Source organism: Ictidomys tridecemlineatus, chromosome 12, assembly GCF_052094955.1.
Source record: "Ictidomys tridecemlineatus isolate mIctTri1 chromosome 12, mIctTri1.hap1, whole genome shotgun sequence".
Taxonomy (NCBI): Eukaryota; Metazoa; Chordata; class Mammalia; order Rodentia; family Sciuridae; genus Ictidomys; species Ictidomys tridecemlineatus.
Genome location: NC_135488.1, coordinates 81046618 through 81063849, shown reverse-complemented (window position 1 = coordinate 81063849; position 17232 = coordinate 81046618). Strand labels below are relative to the sequence as shown.

Sequence of the window (17232 nt, the reverse complement as noted above, 5' to 3'; positions counted from 1 at the left end):
AAGAGCCCATAGGTGGCCACAGGTCAGCATTCTCTATCTTGTGCTGAGACTAACCACACCAGTCTCCAGGGAGTCCGCATAAAGTGTCAGGTGTCTTTCCAATTTCTTGTCTCAGACTGTCACTAGCAACCAGTGAAGGTTGATATGAGCAATAAAACTTGTTTTCCCTGGTCTGTTGCAAAACTTTTGAACTGGGAATTAGAAGGCTGGATCTGAACACTAATAGATGCATAGCGATGCAGGTCAATTTCTCCTCAGTACATTTCTCTCACCAGAGAAAGGAACTGGTCAGACCAGCATTTCTCCAAGATCCTTTCTTTTTTACTTTTTTTTTCTTTTCTTTTCTTTTTTCTTTCTTTCTTTCTTTTCTTTTTCTTTTTTGGTGCTGGGGATTGAACCCAGGGCCTTGTGCATGCAAGGCAAGCACTCCACCAACTGAGCTATATCCCCAGCCCCAAGATCCTTTCTTGCTCTAAGCTCCATGATCCCAATGGTGGTGAGAGAAATCTCCAATAGAGTTGAAAAGAAAAGAAAACAAACAAACAAATAAAAAAAGTAAACATAGAAAAACTGTGGCCAGTGTAAGAAAGCTTTCAAAATGAGTAAAATAGGTAAGGGATTTTAAAAAAGAAAAAAAAAATAGACTTGTTGGTAGGGGAAAAAAAAACCACAAAAAAACTTAAACCATGTTATGAGCTGGTCCCAAGGTCACAAGGAAGCAGACGGAAGAGCATTCAAACCAAATGTTAAACAGTAGGTCCCAGATAACTGCCTATGTGACAGAAATGGAGTTTCACTGGGGTGGGGGAGGTGAGAGTGGGATTACAGCAAACTGACAAAGGCTTTATAGTAAAGAGAATAGATTGAGACTGATTTCTGCAAAGCCAGGGAATTCAATGGAGATGTCAGAAAAGAAACAATGGTTTCATGTCTCTAATTGTCTTCCAAGTAACTGCTCTGTAATTCTTGTGTGGGAAAAGGAGAAAAAAAAAAAAGTCAAGTCTTACTTTGAAACTCAGCCTTATTATCTTTGTTCTGCCTTATGGTGATTGCCACCACAAGGATCCCTTTCCCGGAAGCCACAGTCTGTCCTCTGCTTGAAAGTCAAAGGATGATTCTAAAGTGTGCTGTCCCACTTAAAATCCCGTCTTCCCCTTTTCCCACCTTCTGAAAGGACATTCAGGGCTCTTCTGAATGAGCAAATTTCCCTGCTCCCTTCTGAGAAGCTGTGGAGAGCTCTTCTACCCACAGCCTTCTCCTTCTTGGGAGGTTTTCATTTTTCACCATGAAGAGGGACTCAGGCTTACAGCTAACTGGAGTATGGCAGTGAGTCTGGCCAGAGAGCAGGGCAAAAGCCCATGGAGGAATGTTCTAGAGCAGATGTTGACAGGACCACCATTCTAATCCTGTCTTTTGAGGAATTTGAAAATGAGATAAAAGGGAGTGTAGACAGAAGTGAAAACACACACAGGGACAAAGCAATGCCTAGAAGCTGAAAGGCAGAGGAAGCCAAGAGCAGGGAATCCAGGGGGGTAGAGAAGTGCTCTCCCACTAGTGCCAGTGGACCAACACAGAGAGGTCTCCGAGCTGCAATAACGGTGGGGCAATGGATTGGGGAACGGAGGGTTTGCAGATGCAAGGGAACACCCTAAGAGGGTTGCTTATGAGGTTCCAGGACGAAGGTTAGAATAAAGCTCTCATCCTCTGAGTGGCCTCATTGTTCAGCATCTGAAAGGTCCCTATCTTCCTAATTTCCTAGTGGATACTTAAAATAATATCCCACAATCCGAAGTAATGTGACTAACTCTCTTTCTGTTAAAAAAAAATAACTCTAATAAAGACAGCCAACCTACAGGACCATAGGACCCTCCTTCCATTTTCAATGTCATATCCTGCTGAAAGGCTAAGCTCAAAGTCCAACTCTTCTCTGAACATTTTCTATTTAAGCCAATTATCTAGGCAAGGCAGGTGGGCTATCAGATTTCCTGTGGGCTGAATACACAAAGCTTGGGCATGCCTAAGCAGGATAGGACTTCTGCACACAATCTGGTTCACTGGGCTGCCTCGTGGACATTTTCCAGATAGCAATATAAAGGCTGGAAAACAGGAAGATGTGACTTCTATTCAGGACTGGAGAAGGTGGGCATTGGACTGGCCTGAGATCAAGAAGAATAGACTACTATCTCTCTTCAAGTTTTCTTAGAGATGGGATATGTTTGAATGGACAACCCTTGTTGGTTGTTTCTGATTGGGAGACTGTAGAGACTCAGCAGCAAGATACAGATAGCTTCAGGGCGAGATTTAAAGAAGGATGTGAGGAAGTTTAAGGAGGAGACAGAGGGTAAAAGGGAAAGCAACAAGATCATTAGATAGCACAAGGGCTCAAGGGCCTTGGAGACAAATTTTTAAAAAGGGGAGGTGACTAGAGAGAGAATAAAGGAAGAAGAAAGGACAAAGTTCTGCTTGGGTTGACCTAGAAGTGGCCCAGAAATAACTGCTCATTTCATGTAGTTTCACTAAGTGGCCACCTGAGGGCTCTCTGTCTTATGCACCCAGGAATCTTTATTCTTTTTTTTTTTTTTTTAATGTCTTATTTATTTATTTATTTATTTATTTATCTTGGACAATCAACTAAAGCAAAAGTCAATTTCCTAGAAATATCCCTTTGGGAGAATTAGTCTTTTTTTTTTTTTGAATCTTTATTCTTTTCCCCATTAAAAAAACGATTTATCCTCAATTTGCTGAAGGATAAATTTAGGTTAATATTCTAAAGAAGGGTACCTATGGAAAATGGCAACCCCAAATGATTTTTCCTTTCTATTTTTGTTCTTGAACTAGATTAACAAATAAGCAAGACTGACCTCAATACAAATCCCTGGGTAATCAGAAGGATTACATACAATAACCTCATTTAAGTGTACTTGGTATTTAGTAAGGACTGGATAAATATTAGCTCCTTCCCATATATAAACACACACAAACATACAACTTTGCAAAATGTAGGAACAAAAGAAGAAACGTAAGGAGGAATTAAAGCAACCCTTTATCCCACTAAAGGGGGCATGACACAAAAGTCCCCAAATGAAACCAGTGCTGTGTTAGGAAGTGACTCTAGAGAGCAAATTTATGTTGCTCCTTTCATTGTATGTTGCAGCTTGTACATAATAGCCAGGGGAAATAGAACACAAACAGCTGGGAAATAAAGATGAAAGCAAAACTGTATCAGCAGGGAGAGACACACAACCCCCTGAGAATCTGGCAGTGTCACGAAAGATAATTTGAACAAGGTCACCTGCATGGGATTCCTCTGCTCAGAGAAAGATCATTAGATTCCTGCCCATTTATGACCATCTCCATGGGAATCAAGGTAGGGAACAGAATACATGGCCCCTAGCTTTCAAATTTCTACACTAAAGTTCTATCTATAAAATAAAACAGAGCTACAGACAAAAGCTAGAATTACTGTGAAGGCTAAATGTGGAATTTTTAGATGTCTGAAAACAAAGAAATTTTCCTTCCCAGCACCAATTTTCCTACCACCACCAGACAGCGTGGTTTGTGGCCTTATGCTGCCCTCTAGTGTTCTTTTAAGGTATAGTAATGTGAGGGAAAAAAATCTTGAAAAATTCTAAAATCCACCAATAAACCTGACTTCAGTGGTTGACAGGAAAAGCAAAAGTGGAATTCTAACATAAAAGAAAAATATATTGGGTTGAGGGTGTAACTCAGTGGTAGAGTGTTTGCCTAGCATGCATGAGACCAGTAAAAAATAGAGTGTAAAAAGCAAAGCCAATATTTACATGAAAAAGTAAAAGAGAATTAAATGTGCCCCACATCTTACAACCAAGGCATATAGATCAGGGAGAGCTCCCTGAAACTGCAGACAATCATTATTCCTCAAACATCCTCCCTGAATGATAACTACCTCAGTTGGTCTGCAGTGGGATCTAGACATCTATACTTTGCTAATACCACCACATGATTCTGAAAGTAGTTAAGGACTGGCCTCCCTTTGAGAAGAACCTAAGATGATAACAATGACTTTGACTTAGGTACAGAATAAATCTGATAATTTTAATTCTTTTTTTTTTTTTGAGAGAGAGAGAGAGAGAGAGAGAGAGAGAGAGAGAGAGAGAGAGAATTTTAATATTTATTTTTTAGTTTTCAGTGGACACAACATCTTTGTTTGTATATGGTGCTGAGGATCAAACCCGGGCTGCACATATGCCAGGTGAGCGCCCTACCGATTGAGCCACATCCCCAGCCCAATTTTAATTCTTTAACAGTAAGTATACTTTGTAGGGAAAACACATATAAAATAAAACCATTGACCCAAATAAGAAAAATTCCATTTTTTTTCCTGCATTTAGAGTGCCTCAATCCTACATGACTAGCATGAGGAAAATAATGCAGCTGGATTCAAGGGTGAAGGGTTCATGTAAAAGTTCCTTTGTCCACATAGGCCCCTCCCACACTCCTGTGAATAGGCAGGTGGGAAGAAGAAAGGATTCCTAGTTGATTTTACTCATACTTTAGATGTCTCTTGGGTATTGCTTCTTCAAGAAGTCTTCCTGGTGCTCCCAGATGAATTACAATGCCCTGATATAGTTTCACAATGTCTAGCCCTTCTCAGTCCTATTTGATCCTTCAACATCAATCTGCTCTGGGACACAGGAGCTCTTCATTACAGGACCCTGTCATTTTCTTCCCAACTCTGCTCTTCACTATTAGCACAGGGTCAGAGCTCAGTAAGAACTCACCTCTGGCCAGTGCTTGTAGCCACATATACCAAAAGGTGCTTATGGTGGAGATGGACGTCATACCCCAGATCACATTCTTTTCCCACCTGACATGGGTTCATGACACACACAGCAAGAGGGCTTTTTGGGGTCATTGCTGCCAATGGATCATGCACACTTACTTTATAAGAACCTCAGCCTGGTTTTAGGGACTTGCTGTCATTTTTTGGTTTGGTCTGATAAGTCTGTAAACACTTAGGAATTTCATAAAGTTTAAGGGGATAACTGTTGGTAAAGAATCTAAATTGTTCATTTGGGGAATTCAACTCCAATTTAAATGTTACGTTAAAAAAAAGCCAAGGATTACTAAGCATTCAATATTTGACATCTTAATATTGTATAATATGTTGCTATATACTTCATAGTTTTAGTTACTTTTTATCATGGGAAAATCCTTTCTTATATTCAGAATCAAGAAACATTTCATGTTTTAAGAAAAATCATCTGTGTAGGTTTCTAAGATTTATAATGATATCCTACATCTACCCATACCAGAAAGAATCCTATCACAAGTCTCCTGTTATGCTCACTTTTAAAAATCACCACCGAGTCCTCTGTGCCAAACAGGGTTACCCTCCAAAAGGACAAAACCCACTCTGTTCCCCCCAGTCAGAGAGAAGAAAGAGAATGAGGTCTGGCTGTTACACAGCATTTTCTTTGAATTTCATGTAATTTTTTGAGCTAAGCTATTAGATTTGTGGGCACCAACAGGATCTCTTTGAAGCTAACAAGAGGCCACTGTGGAAAAAGGGAGATGGCCATTACTACACATTTTAGGTGCTGGGCAAATAAAAAGTAAATGTATTCTGCAATTACAGAAAGTGGAACACTTTTCTTTCATCTTTCCCCTTATTTAGAAAAAGTATTTTTCTCTAGAAAGAGTTCTGTTGCGTTTTCTCTTTCTAGCTGCCTGACTCCATGGTTTGTTTACCCTTTGAATCAAAGGGGAAAATCCCATCAATATAAATGAGCAGCTCCTTTTGAGTAAAGTATGCCTGCAATGTTATCTCCAGGGCTCCGAAATGTATCAGGATGGAGCAGAAGGCACGAGAGAGAGAGAGAGAGAGAGAGAGAGAGAGAGAGAGAGAGAGAGAGAGAGAGAGAGAGAGAGAGAGGGCAGAACAAGGTTTGCTGCTTTCTGCCTAGTAGTTTTTTTTTTTTTTCCTGTAGGCAAGTCATTCAAACACATTTTCCACATTCAGAATAACCTGCCAATGATACTTCCCCAATGCCTGTGGTTGTGTTAAATCAGATGGGATGTTTGGATACTATTCTTAGTCAATCACAAAGTTTCATTCAAATAGAAACTTTTGTTATTTCCCATTATTGACACACCTTCTAAGTATTCTTCCTTGCTCACTCAAGAAATCAAGTATTAATAAGAAAGGAAGAGGTCTGTTTGACTTTCTTAACAGCTGGTGAAAGAAGCATTCCTGAACATATGTGTGTGTGTGTGTGTGTGTGTGTGTGTGTGTGTGTGTTAGTTAAGGAGTTGGGGGAGGAAATAGAATTCCCTGCCGGAGACCTGGGATAATCCAAGCTCAGACTCTTGTTGATCAGAGAGTCTAAAAGCAACTCCGAAACCTCACCAAGGAAAGAAAAGTAATAAACTCTGGAAGAAACTCTTTGTACGTCTGGTTACCTTGACTCTGAATCTACTGAAAACTGCAGGGACTAAGGAAACTTGTAAATGCAACTTCTCCTTATGATATCAGGATGATGAGTACATTTTTCTCACTCTTTAAATTTTAAACATGCATGCATTCTTAGGTGTTGCATTTTTTTTTGAGCTGGTATTAAAAATACATATGTTCTTTCACATTAAAGTGAGAACAGAGCCTTGTGTGTTGTATTATTAATCACGTTCTGGAAATGAAATTCTGGTCAGCCTCTGCAGAAGAAGTGTGCATGCGTGTGAGCGCTCACACACACACAAACACAGAGGCATGTACACATCTATAAGCAAGGGATTTTCCACTTGTGTCCTGGCCCTGTGGTGTGATGCTGGTGCCTCTGACTCAGTGGGTACTTACTCTTCAGGTCTAAATTCCTGGCTCCTGCGGTGATCTGGGTTGTGATTTTTGTGTCAATCTTTACAGTGTGGAGATTGCTGGTGTCCCTTGATATCATCACGTTGTGCCACTGATTGTCATTGAGTGGTTTATTAGAACTCCCTTTGATGAGGTTAGCACCATTTCCCAAATCAAACACATAATGTAAGTACCTGAGGAGAAAATGAAAGAGAGGAAAGTGTCATAATGTTTTGATGGAGTCAAGCCGCATGTTTGGTGGGGCCGTGGTGGGGGGATTCTTGGGATCAAACTCACAGCCTCTTGCCTGTCAGGCAAGCACTCTACCACTAAGCCACATCCCCAGCCCCAAGTCAGGTATTACAAATGGTGATTTGAGTCTTTTACAGGTGGCTCCACCCTTGCTAGAAGTCCTGAGCATGAGTTTTGTGAGGCTGATCAGAGGGGAAGAAACTACTCCATTTCAGCAGAAGGGAGGATCATTCAATATGCCTTCCACATTCCCAACTCTCTCTCCATTATCTGCTCACCACACTGAATGGTGGTTCTCAGTTTCTTACACCTCCTTTCTAGAATCCCTGTTTTTATATTGGAAATGAAATGTTCTGGAACTTTATATATTTGGCCTATTGTAAATATGCAATAACAACCACTAAATGGGTGAATGATAAATGTCCAAATAAATAAAGTCATCAATTTTTCATCCTACTTCCAAAGAAATTTTATTAAAAAAAAATCCTTTCTAAATTATTCAACTCTGACATGAAATTAAATTAAGTGAGATTTAGTAAAATTTAAGTAATCTGAATACTTGAATCAGCAGAGATTGTCCTATAGTCTTGTATAAATTCTTTTGCAGAATATGTTTTGCATAATGAGGAAATACACAGTGAAAGTGTGATTTTTATAGAAGGCCTAATAAATTAGAACTTGATGTTATCTGGACTTCATCTGTGGAGATGTCTATATAAAGAACTGTACTGAATCCATTTTTATTGAATTCCTCATTTATGAGGTCCCTGTTCCTATTTACCACCTTATATGCCAGCACATTGTTTCACATGTATTTTTTGAACTAGAGGTCCGCTTGTCTGAAGTTTTATTTATTTGTCATTGAGCCAACATACACTTACCCTTTAACTAATTCAACTACGATAAAGTCATTTCCATCCCCACTGTTATATAGAATTAGCCCATCAAGGGATGTAGTCTTGAACTGGAAGAAAAGATGCATAGAAGTGTAGGCCTGCAGGGTAGCTAAGGCAACGTAGCTCGATTTGGTCTTGAATGTGACAGGGTCTGCTATGATGTTCCTGAAGCCAAATCTGGCATTGAGCTCACAATAATCGATGTCACCATTTTTACACAAGTCAATGTATGCCATTCCATTAAATGTCAGGCTCTGCAGGTGTCCAATGAAGTTGGAGGGGACAGAAGAAAGATACCGACGTTCTGTGATGATGCCAGTCTCTATGTTATGGAACTCCAGCCTTGTATGGTCACCTGCCATTTGACCTAAAGTAAAAGATAGCAAATTATTATCATTTTCTGTATCTGCAAGTTACTTTCAAATGTAGACTTCCATAGCAATATCACATTTTAAAATATAAGAATCCCACATCATCCTTGATAGCTACATATATATAGTGAGTACGCATAGTTGATGTGTACACAGGTTATGGGCTAAGGCTGGCTTTTGTAACAAAATGTTCTTGGGTCAGGTTTGAATCCTTGTTCAAATTTTAGTCTTTTCAAAAATCATTCTCAATAAAAATGTTACAGAATTTCTGGAAAATGAGAGAAAGAGAGAAAGAAAAAGAGAAATAGATAGATAGATAGATAGATAGATAGATAGATAGATAGATAGACAGACAGATAGATAGATGAAGGATGGAAGGAAGGAAGGAAGGAAGGAAACAAGAGAGGAGAAGACATGAATAAGAGGAGAGGAAAGAGAAAGCAAAGGTGAAAGGCAAACAGGGAAAAAGGAATCAAGGATGATGACTGTCCTAAATCATCCCAGTAGAAATTGCTACATCACAGCTTTAAGTGATATTTTTCTTTATATTCTTCCCAGAAAAACACATAATTCTCTATGTTCCTATACTAATAGAAAGAGTGAAGAGTTACTGACTCTTTTTCCAATAGTGGACCATAAAAATAGGTTTAAGTTAAATATATTCTTTTCACTCTTCCTTTCCTGTGACAAGTATGCTGACAGTCTTTCTTTGAGGAAGGGTTCTCCCAAACACTTCAGAAATCTTTGACTCTCTGGAACAATGCCATTTTCTCTGGCATCATTTTGTTTTGGATAACCACACTGAGCACAATATACTCATTTAAAGCATAAGCAAATCGAGAATACCATTACATTTTGCGACATTACTACAAGGTCCAATCTTGAAACATCCTCGAAGGAAGCTTGACTGGGGATTGACTTAGTGATTCACTAGTCAATGCTGCCCCCATCTTTCTTCATTCCCCCAGATTTCCCAAATTCATCAAAGCCAACTTAGTTCTTGGTACTCTTTACTAGTAGTTCCTTCCTAGCATCCTGTTCTTTTTTATTTTTATTTTATTTTTATTTTTTTGAATTATAGTTGGGCACAATACCTTTATTTATTTATTTTTTTAAAATTTTTATGTGGTGCTGAGGATCGATCCCAGCACCTACTGGGTGCTGGGTGAGCACTCTACCACCTAGCCAAAACCCCAGCCCCTAGCATCATGTTCTTGTCTAATTACACTCTCTGCTGCAAGTCAAAAAGGTCATTTAAATTGCAATCAAGTTCTTCCAGCCAGATTCCTGACTAGCTTCCCTACCCCATTTTGCATAATTGGAAAATTTACTAAGCTTACCCTAGCCTGTCATCCAGGATATTATGAACATAATTAATAGAGCTAGTTGCAGAATCAGCCCTTGATAAAATGGGCTGAACCCCTGGGCTTCATCTCAGGTGTTATGAAAACCGAACAGCCACCTATATGGGCTCTGAAACCAGTGTGACAGACTTCCATGTCATTAAGCAAAACAGTAAAATATTAGGTGGTATCTTAAGGAATTGTCTATATGTGGAATATAAAAGATGTGCCCTTTTCTGTGTAAGAAAAACTGTTTACATATTTAATTGACTTTGTTGATCGTAAACTCATTGCTGTAAAAAAAAAAAAAAAAATTCCCTGAATTGTACTTTACCTAACTTTCAAACACTCTTTAGTCATCCTTAATCCTTTCTGATATCACTCCAGGCTTCCTCCCCATGTTCTCTCTTTGGCTATTGGTTTATTCGGATTACCACTCTACACACTTCTTTGTAAAACAAAGGTGTCACTGTAAGTAATCATGTCTTCTCTGCATGCCATGTCTTCTGAGAGTCTATCTGATTGCAAAACACTGTTACAATCCTTGCAATTCTTGCTCTCATATGACATCACCTCTCCTCCTATAGTTCTTCTTATTCAATGACCTTGAAACTGCTCTGCAGGGTTCTCCCCTCCTTGGTAGCAAATAAAATCAAACTTTAATAATTTCCAAATATAAAGCTCCAGGGACACCAGAGGCATTGAATTAATAAGCAATGTAGAATGAATATGAAGAGAATATGAAAAATCATCTGGGTTCGGATATCCCTGGTGTTGATTTTTATCTTTTTTGCTGCTTTAAAATCTGAGTGTTAACTCAGTGGACCCCAGCCCAATCCTGACACTGCCATGCTCCTTCTTAAAGCCTCTATTAGTCAAAAGCCAACAGTAAGAAAATATCCAGGAAAAAAAATTCTAATGCTTAAAACTAAATACCACCCTAAATTGTCAACTTCTTGGCAGCTCTAAAATAGACAGGAACATTTTGTTTAGAAGGACTGAGAAGTTCAGTGACAAAAATAACACTTAATATCTGCTTTCCTTCCTCAAAGGAATAGAATATTTATGCAGAGCATAAATAATAAAAAGGTAGTAAAATAATATTGAGGCAACAATGGCCAAGTCACAACACAAAAACAGCATGGTCTATGCTCAAAAGCCCACTTTCACTATATTAAGCATATATAACCACACAGACATTTATGGCAGAAAAGCCTTATTCATGGGGGGGGGGGGGAATTAACTCCTAGAAAACATCGACCATTACCTTTCTTTCTTGTATTTTTAACTGTGAATTGAGCCCAGAGGTGCTTAACCACTGAGCCATATCTCTAGCCTTTTCTATTTTTATTTTGAGAAAGGGTCTTACTAAGTTGCTTAAAACATTTCTAAGTTGCTGAGGCTGACTTTGAACTTGCAATCCTCCTGCCTCAGCTTCCTGAGTCGCTGGGATTACAGGTGTGTGCCTCCATGCCTGGCTTAAACATTGCCTTTTAAAAAGTTACTTTCTGGGCTGGAAATATAGCTCAATTATAGTGTGCTTCCCTAGTATGTGTGAGGCCTGAGGTCCCATCCCATCAACAACAACAAAGAGTGAACCTATAGTTTACTCCTGAGTTTAGTCTTCATCAGTAATGCTATTACCTCTACTGTTGTATATGTAATGTACGTCATGTGAATAAGAAAAAGTAAAAAGCTTTAAAGGAGGAAAATTTTACGAAGAAAGATTTTTATGGTTCTAACCATTTAAAAATGCACTGTCATTTCTAGAGATTGAGTGGGCAAGAGAATTTAGAAGTCTTAATATTCCTCCAATCATGGTGTCTGGGACATACCAGATTCACAGTAACCTCCAATGAGAAAAACCACCTATGAGCTGGGTATGGTGGCACACACCTGTCATCCCAGATACCCGGAGGTTGAGTCAGGAAAATAGGAAGCTGGAGGAAGGTCTCAGTAACTTAGTGAGAGACCCTGCCTCAAAATTAAAAAGAAAAATACATAAAAATAAAATTAAGGATGTAGCTCAGTGGCAGAGCACCCATGTGTTCAATCCCCAGTATTGCAAAGGAAAAAAAAAAAAACACGATTATGTTTTCTGAATGGTGTGTTTGCGTAAAAAGGACAATATCTAAATCAAAATAGAGATTAATTATTTTAGGTTCAGCCTTGCTCTGAATTAGATTAAATTTCTGATATGGAACAAAATAGCCCCTAAGCCTTAAATCTACTGGTTAATTCATTTAAAGTCATTGCAGGTGCAGTATATATGCCAGGTGCTGTGCTAGGAAATGAGGAAACAGAAAGGAGGGCAGCAGACACTGCCCTGTGTTCACACAACTCACAGTCCACTGGGGGAAAGGCAGACAAAAAGAGGAGAGCACATAAATAAATAAATACTGACACTCAGAAAATGCCATGAATCTGATGATCCAGGTGGGTCAGTGTCAGAGGAATTGGAGCAGGTGTCTGAGATCATATTTAAATAAGATCTGAAGGATTAAGAAGCAGCAGCCAGGCTAAAAACTGGGGAAGGGATGGGAAGAAGTGGATTCTAGGGAGAGGAGACAGCTGAACAAAGACTTTGGGAGGAGCCAGAGAGTCCTGAGCCCAGAGATTAGTGGCTCACATGAGATGGAAAGGAGGCCCAGGGCAGATCTCTCACTTCACTCTGTGTTTGTGTGTGTGTGTATGTGTGTGTGTGCATGCCCTTTTGTGAGTACAATAGGTTAGAATGAAGTAATTGTAACAGGACATGGACAAAATAAGATAATTTTTGTAGATATAAGCTGTAGGATTTACTAATAATGTGCAGGATGATGGGGAGGCAGTAAATCTTGGTTCCTGGCTCTCAGGCTTGAGTGACTGGATGTATGGCTCACTCTACTCAGTGAGGACACATACCAGCCCAGACACACACGATTCCAGAACTTTTGAACAAAGCAAGGAGTTGAAAACCAAGTCCTCTCCATGTAAGGATCCAATGTATTTTGTACAGTCCTTCCCCATGTGAGACCCTCCTTGGGCTTCTCTGCTAGTTACTCTTGACCTTGCCACCCTGGGTGAAATGTTAGAGTCTGTAAACAAGTCAGGATGGCGCCTGGCATTTTGCCAGGGGGAGTGGTTTGTGAAGTAACACCAGCCAGCCATTAAGTGTGGAGGTTCCTTATTGGTTGACTGCTGTATCTAGTTTATGTTAATTAAGATAAGCTGTGTGGAATGGATATATACCCCTCCTTTCCCACTCCTGCTGTATCGATCTATACAAGTTGCTCGTCACCCCCCCCACCCTCCCCCCACCCCCCCACCCCCGTTATTTTGCTGCAGCCGGACTGCAGGACTGCAGCAAAAGCCCATTTACTTTCACAATTCAGGGCAGCTTTGAATGGTCACGATGGTATTTGAAAAATGTCTCATTCTAAATGTAAGCCCCAATAGCAAGTTCCCCCTTGCTACTTTTGGAAACCATTTTTATTGTACATAAATCGAGGTGAGCTTTTATCATCATGAATTGTATCCTTCATGAGATCTTTAACAAAAAAAAGAAGGTATGAAGGATGGAATGGAAGGAGGAAATGAATTAAATGACTAACCCAAGTTATTGATAAACTCAGCATGTGAATATATATATGTTGAGTTGTAGGCAGGGAAGAATGGGAAGAAGAATCACGAATGAACATTGAATTACTTTTAGTTCATTTATTGGGTTATATTGGCATGGGCAAAGCAATTCTGAAATGATTTCAGATGCATTGTAAGAATGAGCAAATAAATAAATGAGATCTCTAGGAGTCAAGATTCTTAACTTGGCAAAAAAGATGGAAATACAGAATGTGGGAAATGAACAAAAAAATGCTTCCAGTATGAAGGCACCAGTTTTCATGTTTTCAAATTATGTGTATGCGCATATTTAAGCACACATGTAATTTAGATGCACGTGTGTGTATTTATATGAATGTGTAGGTGAACATATATCCCTATTTGTGCTGATGAAATAGTCAAGAAGCAGACCCCAGCAGTGTTGGGTACACCTTTCTGCCCAGACCTTTTCCTCTCTAGGAAACTAAATGGTTAATTCCAAGAGGGGAGTATGATAAATAAAAGTCATACCCAAAACTTCATGTCATGCCAGAAAGTAAGAAAGAACTAAAATAAAATTGAAGTTGGGGCATATCAAAGGATGGTAGCTATCAACTTGCCAGGACTCACTAGCTAAAACAGAGAAAATGTGAGCACCAAAAAAAATTAAGAGTAATTATAAATTGTTGGAAAAATGTAGAATCTGGTGGTCCCACAATAAAGAAGGGAGGAAAGAGGGAGGGAAGAAGGGGCAAGGAAAAATCAAAGAGACAAAGAAAGAAGAAAGAGATAAAGGACGGTTGTGGATCACAGGAGAAAATAAGTGCTGGCTGTAAATGTGGAAGGGTGCTGGAATTTGAAAAAAAAATCATTTTGTAACTACTGTGGTGAAGACTGAATTAGGAAAAGATCTTTGATAAATGTAAAACCCTGGGAAAATTTTTGATAAAGTGGAAAGCTGTGGGTTTGGTCTTATTGTCTCTCCACAGTTTATTATTACCAGGGAGAAAACATAATAATTATACAGTGAAAACTGAATGACACATAGACCTACTCATCAAATTTAACCGCCAACAGGGACATGGATGGCATGTACCTCCCTGTATGCACTCCAGATAGGATCCTGTAAGGTCACAACACTGACAATGTGGTATTTCATTGAGAAATGTTAAACCTGAATTTAATCACGAAGAAACATCAGATAAGCACAAACTGAGTGACTTTACATTCATACGAGGTAGGAGAGAAATCACATATTTTAAAAATATCAATGTCATAAAAGACAAAGAGTGTTTATGGAAATGTAGATTAAAGAAGACTAAGGAGACAGGACAACAAAGTGATCAGACTCTATGGGGCTTATTGTGCTGGAGGGAAAAATATGTATATAAACAACATTGAGTGAACTAAGAAAACTGCATTATGGAGGACAGGAGAGATAAAACACATTGCATCAACACAAAATTTACTGAGGTTGGTAACTTTTACTTTGTTAGGTAAAGGGAGCTCAGATCTGTAGAAAACACATGCTGAAGTATTTTGGGAGAAGGTGTAATTTGGTCATTGTTTATAAACAATGACCCCTTTCCCTCAAGGAGTCGAGTTCCACATTTAGGGTGGACTGTCTGAAGCATGGGAACCCTCTGGGGTTTAATCTAGCAAAGACCTGTCCCTACTGCCCAAGAACCTTCTTGTGCTTAAACTCAAGTAATTAATGAGGAGATGTGATCTACAGAAGGGGCTAATATCCCCATGGGTCACATGCTTGGATTGACTTTCAGAGAAAATAAAAGTATGCTGATTCCTCTATCACTTGGCTTCTTGAGGTCTCCAGTGGACTGCTCCCCTCAGTCAAGATTCTACAACTTGGGGATAGAACTTGACATCCTTGATATTAGAGTTTAATCTCCTTAGCTAAATAACCCAAAATGATTTATTATAGCCTAAAGCGAAAAGGCAAGTTCACCTGTCAGAAGGCTTGTCCATCCATCTATTTACTTAGAAGCTAAAAAAAAAAAAAAGCAGAACTTGCTTCTGTACGTCCCCCAAATATAAAAGAAACTAAGAAACTGAACAGAAATCAGCATCCAAGTGGTGACTTCAATGTTTTATGAGGCACTAAGATATTTGTCAAGCCTAGAGATTAAACTGTGCCATAATTTCTTCTTGAATTATTAAAGGACAAAGAAGATGACGTCAAAAGTGCTGTTCATTTGGGAGCAAATACCTAACAGACTGCTTATTGAAACAAATCGTTACTAGAAAATCTGGAGTTCAAAAAGGTCTGGATGCCTAAGCTGCACGTTGTGCTGGAGGCTTGGTTTGAAAACACACAGCCAGGAAATGAGAAAGTCCGAAGCTTTATTAGAAGAAAAGGCAATGGGGTCGAGGGCATTTACCTGTCATGGCCTGTTGATCATCCACCGTTAACTTCAAACTTTTTCCTCGGCGAACCACACGCACAGTGTGCCACTCATTATCATTGAGGTTATAGCCAGCAAAAAGGGTCTCGGGACCTTTGCCTGTAGAATATGCCAAACAGTCATTATGGACACTCAGAATTAGTCAAGCCTCACAGAGAGTGAGAGAAAGAGACAAAGAAAAGGGGGGAGTCAGAGAGAGAGAGGAGAGAGAGAAGGAGAGAAAGAAATGAGAGAGAGGAGGAAGACAAAGGAGAGAGAAGAAAAACTGGTGGACCAATTTTTCAAGCCCATTAGAGTCATAGCAAGCAAGGAAAATGACAAGTTAACAAACATTCAAATGTGACGATTAGAATCTTTAACCTTATGCATTGATTTAAGGCAAGTGAATTAACCTGTTGTCATAAATAGGCACAGTCAATATAGCATTGGGAAGCCTCCCAATTCATACACATACATTTTAAAGGATTTTGCAGTTATCACTTAATTGCTAATGGAGCAGTGACGATCATGCCATGTGTGAGACACCTGACCACAGGCCATTAGTTTCCAGCTGAATGGATAACTGGCTGATTAGACTACATCATGAAGGCTCCAGGGATTGCGCTTGTGTGATGGCTGATCTTGGGCTCTTACATCATATGCTTACAATAATCACCAAGTTCCTCAGTTCATCAGCCCCCTAATTTATGGACTCTTCTGTTGAAAAACTAAGTCTAAAAAACTCCTTACTACCAAGTGATCCATGCATTGCAAATCTGTATGGTGGAGGCCCTTCTGTACATCTAGGAAAACATACTGATGTACCAAAGGTGGACAAAACTAATAAATGAGATATAGCCATAAAGGGTAAGGATTGAGTTGGTAGGAGAGAAAGTGGTGTTAGCCAACAGTGGAGGAAAGGGATTTCCAGCTAACGCCCAAAATAAAGAGGGCAAGCAGTGCAGCCAACTGAGAAAGAAACTTCCAGCAAATGTACAAAACCCTATGCAAATAGAATTTAGGTAGACTCAGGACAGACACATCACTTTAGAAAGGTATTTAGTTCAAATTACTGAGATGACCGAGTTAAACTCTCTCTTCAATGTAAAAACAAAGCAAGAAAATGTTTTTTAATATAAAGGGAAATTATGTTAGAAATAAGTATTTCTAGTAATCCAACATTATGATTCATTTAGAAAAATATAAAGTTAAATATACATAATTTCCTGATGGATTACTCTCCCCCCCCCTTTTTTTAAAATACTAAATCTCATGGGCACAATAAATTAAGGAAGGACATAATATTGTTGAATTTCATGACTTCCCTGACTGTGGATCAGAATTAGGGTTCACAATTTTTTTAACCGAATTCTGCCAACAAAACCAATTTACATATGTCCTTCAAGCATCTAAAGATGGATGCTTGAAGGACATATGTAAAGATATGTAAAGATATAGACCAGGGAGGAGAAAGAAAAAAAGAAGAAGAAGAAAAAAAAAGGGAAACAGGAGCAACCTTAGGGGCCCATTCACATGAGATCAATGTTTGCTTTTGGAACT

The 17232-nt window shown here is 39.1% G+C and overlaps 1 protein-coding gene across 41 annotated transcripts in view; it reads right to left on the bottom strand.

The window, feature by feature from the left end:
- Nrxn1 (neurexin 1) overlaps positions 1-17232 on the bottom strand; it is a 1065676-nt gene that overhangs the window by 532005 nt on the left and 516439 nt on the right. For all 41 annotated transcript variants that reach the window (XM_078029183.1, XM_078029182.1, XM_078029185.1 and 38 more), the window contains 3 exons: positions 15670-15792; positions 7963-8344; positions 6833-7023 (listed from right to left, as the gene is read on the bottom strand). In XM_078029183.1, coding sequence (XP_077885309.1) covers positions 6833-7023; positions 7963-8344; positions 15670-15792 — 696 coding nt within the window. The remainder of the gene's footprint in view (positions 1-6832; positions 7024-7962; positions 8345-15669; positions 15793-17232) is intronic.